The sequence below is a fragment of the Mus pahari genome, unplaced genomic scaffold, assembly GCF_900095145.1.
Source record: "Mus pahari unplaced genomic scaffold, PAHARI_EIJ_v1.1 scaffold_8665_1, whole genome shotgun sequence".
In the NCBI taxonomy this organism is placed as follows: Eukaryota; Metazoa; Chordata; class Mammalia; order Rodentia; family Muridae; genus Mus; species Mus pahari.
This window is the reverse complement of record NW_018393914.1, coordinates 31,720-37,653: the sequence shown is the minus strand read 5'-3', so window position 1 is coordinate 37,653 and position 5,934 is coordinate 31,720. Positions and strand designations below refer to the sequence as shown.

The 5,934-nt window shown below is 39.9% G+C and overlaps 2 protein-coding genes across 2 annotated transcripts in view; both read right to left on the bottom strand.

The window, feature by feature from the left end:
* Positions 1–578: 578 nt before the first annotated feature.
* On the bottom strand, positions 579–1,882 carry Calcoco2 (calcium binding and coiled-coil domain 2). Its single transcript, XM_021189770.2, is given in 6 exon segments — positions 579–731; positions 733–826; positions 828–1,043; positions 1,045–1,263; positions 1,265–1,305; positions 1,307–1,882. Coding segments are annotated over 6 exon segments (942 nt in total). The 5' UTR covers positions 1,526–1,882.
* Positions 1,883–2,275: 393 nt separating this feature from the next.
* The window catches only part of LOC110315795 (zinc finger protein OZF-like), a 10,053-nt gene continuing 6,394 nt past the window's right edge, over positions 2,276–5,934 (bottom strand). Inside the window, 1 exon segment of the mRNA XM_029534780.1 lies at positions 2,276–4,591. Coding sequence (XP_029390640.1) covers positions 3,295–4,591 — 1,297 coding nt within the window. The 3' untranslated portion in view covers positions 2,276–3,294.

Here is a 5,934-nt window from a genome sequence, read left to right as displayed (position 1 = left end):
TGACTGAATGAGGTAGACATCTCAGAAGACAATGACTTAGTGTCAGCCAGCTGCTGTGAATCAGCAGGTACCTTCAGACTCTGGGCATTGGCTGAGAGTCTGGTTGTGACAAAGTGGCAGCTGCTGCGTTCAATTTCATCCTACAGACAGCTTTGCAGGCAGCAGTTGTGTGAACCCCTAATGATTTCTGGCTAGGCAGCCTTCTCAGGTAGGAACTGAGTAGGAATCTGGCCCAGCACAGACTTGCAGGCTGGAGTGCTCAGGCAGGGACAAGGACAGGAACCGTGTTCCTAGAGACCCATCTCTTGGTTGCTGGGATGGTCTTCATACAAAATGGACAAAACAAATCTTGAGACTCCTGCTGTTGCCAGTGTGATGGGATCCTGTAATGAAAACTTCTTTCGATACCACATTTGTTTTTATAAAAGACTGTGCTTATAGTGCTTGGGCTAGCAGCTCTGAGTGGCAGGCTCTTGGGCTTAGGAGCTCCTTGAGACAAAGAGACTTCGGGCTCAGCAGCTCCTTGACGTGACCGGACTTCGGGTTCAGCAGCTCCTCGAGGTGATGGGTCTTACGGCTCAGCAGCTCTCAGAGATTTGGTCTTTTAGTCTCTCCTGCAAAATCTTGCAGTTGCTGTGCTGTTCCAACAGGATACAGTTCTCATTCTTTAGCTCCTGCTGCTGCTTCCATGCTGCAGCTTCCTTCTCCTTCAACATTTCCACTGTTTTTTTTTTCCAGCATCTTCCAGTGCTTCTTCCATTCGGTTAAGATGAGGGTGCGCTGGCTGTTTTCTTTCTTGAGCTGTTCCAACCGCTGTCTTTTCTTTAAGGTCCTCCATTTCTTTTTCTTGAGTTGCCACCTGGGTCTGGAGCTCTTCTACTCTGATCCCCAAGCCCTTCTTTTCCGAGATTATCTTCTGGCTGTATTCTTTCAGCCGGAGCAGCTCACTCTCCCAAGAGCCCTTCTCTTCCACTTCCTGTTCTACGGTCTCGTTCATCCTCTCCGTTGCTTCCAGTACCACCTGCTTCCTCTGAAGCTGCTCAGAGGTCAGCATACTTGCCTTTCAGTTCCTGGTTTCCTGGGTAAAGCTCCTCACTGAGCTGTTCCATCTCTTCTACTCTTTCCTTAATGATAACAACCATTATGTCCTCACCAGGGTCTGGACAGAACTGGAAAGGGACACTTGTTCCCCGGAACAAACCATCCTTATCCACATAGCAGAACTGGTAGCGCTCCTCATCCTTGGGAAGGAAACACGCTTTGGATTTCCTGCTGCGTGGCTGATTCCTTGTTTAGGTCTTGTTTAGGGCAAGGGAGCCCACATGAAGGTATAATACTCCTGGGTGGTCTTGCACCCTACTTTAAAGATGCCAATCCAGGCCTTGGGATGAGGGATGAACTTTTCAGTGAGGGTGTAATAGCACATGACATCTCCTCCAGGAACATAGAACTTCTCCACATTGTTAAACAGGACCTGAGAGAAGTTGCCATGTTCCAGCAAGGTAGGTATGGGGCACTGGTCCATGGTGGTGTCTGGGCACAGCAGCCAGCAGCAGCAGGGCCAAGATGGCCCATTCTGAGATAGGATAGCACCCCTTGTTTTGTGATTATCCCTGGGCTGGTCTCTGTGGGTGCGGGGTTATGAATTTGTTCTGGATTTTAAGATCTGTTCCTAGAGCTGGTGTCTATAACTTAATTCTGATACTTGTGGTCTGTTCCTGAAGCTGGTGCTTTATGGCTGTTTTAAAAATCAGGCCCGGTCTTCCAAATGGAGACAAATGGGCTCCTTAACGAAGATAAATGAGGTTTATCTTTCCCTTTTTTTGTGTGAAAGAAAAGAAACACAAAACAGAACTCAACAAGCTTTCACCATCAACCTTACTGAAAGGTATAGTCACACATATCCTCATATTTAAATAAAGAACCACTTAGAAGATGAGTATCCAACTAAATTCATGGCAGCAGAAAAATATCTTTCAACAAGTAAAGTTGAAATAAAGGTGAACTGAAGTCCCAGAGTGAACTCAAGGATCCCTTAATAAACATCTATAAATGGATTTGAAAGGCACAGAACAAACTTCAATATCTATTCCAAAAGTTTGAAAATAAAACCCACCACCACAATTGGTGATCTCTACTACAACACTTGCGTGAACATGGGAAATAATTTATTTCCTTCCAGGGTATGATGAAGAAGAGAAGAAATGGGATTTTTTCCCCCTGATATCAAAAACATCTGTGATGTCTATAGTCTATAACAAAATCATCAGCCAGATAAGGTTTTCTCTTGTATAAGTGTTTTCCATTTCCTGACATCAAGATGATGTAAAACACTTTAAAATAGACACATGGACAAGCAATTAAGAAAAGTTTATTCCCAGGAACCAGGTCAGGGTTTGACATCTTCCTATATTTCCTGCTCTAAGAAGGTACAGCAGCTTAACTTTCTTGGAAATCAGCATGCACATTCTCACACAAAGCCACAGACAAATCTCATAATTAAAATGAAAAGAAGTTGGTAAACAAATAATATTTTCTCATGATGTTCTTCTTATACAAGAATTTATTGCTATAACACAGGAATGGAGGCGTCTGAAGGCTTACCCACAGTTTTTCTTCATCATGAATGTGCTCATGTAATAGAAAGCAATCATATAGGCTTAAAAGCAAAGAAATCAACCCTTCTCAGTTGGTAGTGTCATTTGGGGAGATTAAGATAATGCTCGCCTGCTGGAGAAAATCTGTCACAGTGGCTGGACTTCAGAGTTTACATCCTCACACCATGTCTACTTCCCACACTGTGAAGTGCAAATTTTTACCACAATGACTACAGTTATAGGGCTTCCCTGCAGCATGGACTTTTCTCATGATTTCCAGAATGACTCGTACATGCACAAGCTTTACCACATTGCTTATTTTCATGAGGTTTCTTACAAGTGTTATTTTATTCATTACAAGATAAATGCTACCTGCCAAGGCCTTACCACATTATTTACAAAGGTTCCACCAGTGTGTTCTTTTTTTTTTATTCTGTGATACATTATGTATTCTTTTACATGTTCAAAGATGACTGTCATATGCAAAGGTTTACCACATTGTGTACATTCATAAGTCCCACCCCAACCTCTGTCTCCCCAGTATGTGCTCCTTGATGCATTAGGAGCTAAGTATGTTGGGATAGGTTTTACCACACAGCTAATATTCAGAGGGTTTCTTGCCAATACAAATGTGTTCATGATGATTAAGACTATCGATATTTGGATATTTGTCGATTTTACCATGTTAAATACACTCTTAGGCTTTCTCTGCAGTATGAATTCTTTTATGCTTTTGAAGATGCCTGTGACATACATGGGCTTTCACACATAGATCACAGTCATAGAGTTTCTATCCAGTATGTATTCCTTTATGTCTTTGAAGATCAGAGTGTTCTAAAAAGACTTTCTCACATTGATTACATTTGTAGGATTTCTCTCCAGTATGAATTCTTCTATGCGAATGGAGTATACTACATTTTGAAAAGGCTTTTTCACATGTATTACATTTGTAGGGTTTCTTTCCAGTATGAATTCTTCTATGCGACTGGAGGTTACTATGTTGTGAAAAGGCTTTCTCACATTCATTACATTTGTAGGGTTTCTTTCCAGTATGAATTCTTCTATGCGACTGGAGGTTACTATGTTGTGAAAAGGTTTTCTCACATTCATTACATTTGAAGGGTTTCTCTCCAGCATGTATTCTTGTATGTATTTGGAGTGTACTATGTCTGGAAAAGGCTTTGTCACATTGATTACATTTGTAGGGTTTCTCTCCTGTATGTGTTCTCTTATGTATTTGGAGACTATGATGTTGAGAAAAGGCTTTGTCACAATGATTACATTTGTAGGGTTTTTCTCCTGTATGTGTTCTTTTATGCTTTTGAAGATCACTGCTTTGTCTAAATACTTTATCACATTCATTACATTTGTAGGGTTTCTCTCCTGTATGTATTCTTTTATGCTTTTGGAGACTATGATGTTGGGAAAAGGCTTTGTCACAATGATTACATTTGTAGGGTTTCTCTCCTGTATGTATTCTTTTATGCTTCTGGAGATTACAGTGTTCTGAAAAGGCTTTACCACATTGATCACATTTGTAGGGTTTCTCACCAGTATGAATTCTTCCATGCCTTTTAAGCCGACTATGTTGTGAAAAGGCTTTACCACACTGATTACATTCATAGCATTTCTCTCCAGTATGTGTTCCTTTATGTTGTAGGNGATTACTGGGACTTGAAAAGGCTTTATCACATTGATAACATTCATAAGGGTTCTCTCCGGTATGAATTCTTTCAGGCATTTTAAGATGACTGTGATCTGCAAAGGCTTTACTACATCGCTTCCATTCATAGAGTTTCTTTCCAATTTGTGCTCTTTTCCGAATTTGGAGACTATGTTGAACAAAGGCTTCAACAAACTGAATAACTCCATGGGGTTTCTTTTCTCTATGAATCCTTTCAGGCCTTTGAGCGTGACTGTGAGCATGTAAAAGAAAGCTTTTACCACACTGAGTATATTCAGAGGGTTTCTCTGTTCTCTGACTTCTTTCATGCCTGAGAAGAAAATTGGCACATGAGAAAGCTTTACAAAACTGATGAATACTTTCATCTGTATGATTTAGTAGTACTATTTGTCTAAATATAAAGAGGCATCAGATCTTAAGATTTTTATCACTTTGCAGTTTATCATTCATGCTGTTACCCCTTCATTATGGGTTGGTGTTCACCTTCAAAGATACCTGAGATGGTATGACCATGTATTACATGGTTCAGCTTTATATATTCTTTTCCTATATAAGGGTTTTCCCATATTTGAACAAAAGTGGAACAACTCAGACCTTTACCACACTAAGTGCATTCCAATTTTTCATATACTATGGGTCATACTATATTTGCAAAGTGAACCAGGAAAAAGAGAAGCATTTCCACATTCTTAGTACTCAAGAGAATGTTTTACAGAATGAGGTTGTTGATGTATTGCCAATGAAGTTGAAAAACCAATGATATGAAACTTGTATCACATTCAAAAAGTCTACTCTAACTGCAACCCAATACATATCTTCTCGTTGCTCTGGGAGACAGAGAGGGAAACACTAGGTCATTCACTATCCCTTATGAATACATGGCTTCTATCCATTATGACATATGATATCTCTACAAAAGGACAACTAACAAAACATTTGAACATTGCATTCACTGAGTGTAACATTTTGCTCCTCAGAGATATGTGATATAGGGACTAAGTTTACCTTACAACATAGTTGTTACCTCCCATACGCTGCTCGTCTCACTGAATTTAGCAATTTCACTGCTCGTATGGAGTAAAAGAAGCTTTACTAGACTATTTGCTTCTTAGATGCTATTGGACCTATATGTACTACCTTTTAATGTGTATAGCTTTTACATAATAAGAAGAAACTGATTGCCAGCTGTGCACTATAGCTCTAATACGGCTATGTATCTATTGATGGTATGCACTAAGGCACTATTTCCGTGTTCTCTTTCTTAAAGGAATGCCTTGCAAAAATAAATCAGATAGAGGTCATTGAGGACCATGGTTTTGTTAGAATGTAAAAGTCACCAATACACTTATAGTTGTGCTTATTTAAAATGTTACTTTTCTTTAAAACTTTCAGCACACATAAAATGTTGTTTATTTGGTTTTGGTTTTGGTTTTTTTTGTTGTTGTTTTTTTTGTTTTTTTCGACAGTTTGCTTCCTGACAGGGTTTCTCTGTGTAGCCCTGGCTGTCCTGGAACTCTCTCTGTAGACCAGGCTGGCCTTGAACTCAGAAATTTGCCTGCCTCTACCTCCCAAGTGCTAGGATTAAAGGTTAGTGTTACCACTGTTCAGCTAAAATGTCTTCAGAAGCTTATTTGTATGAGCTTGCACATGAAA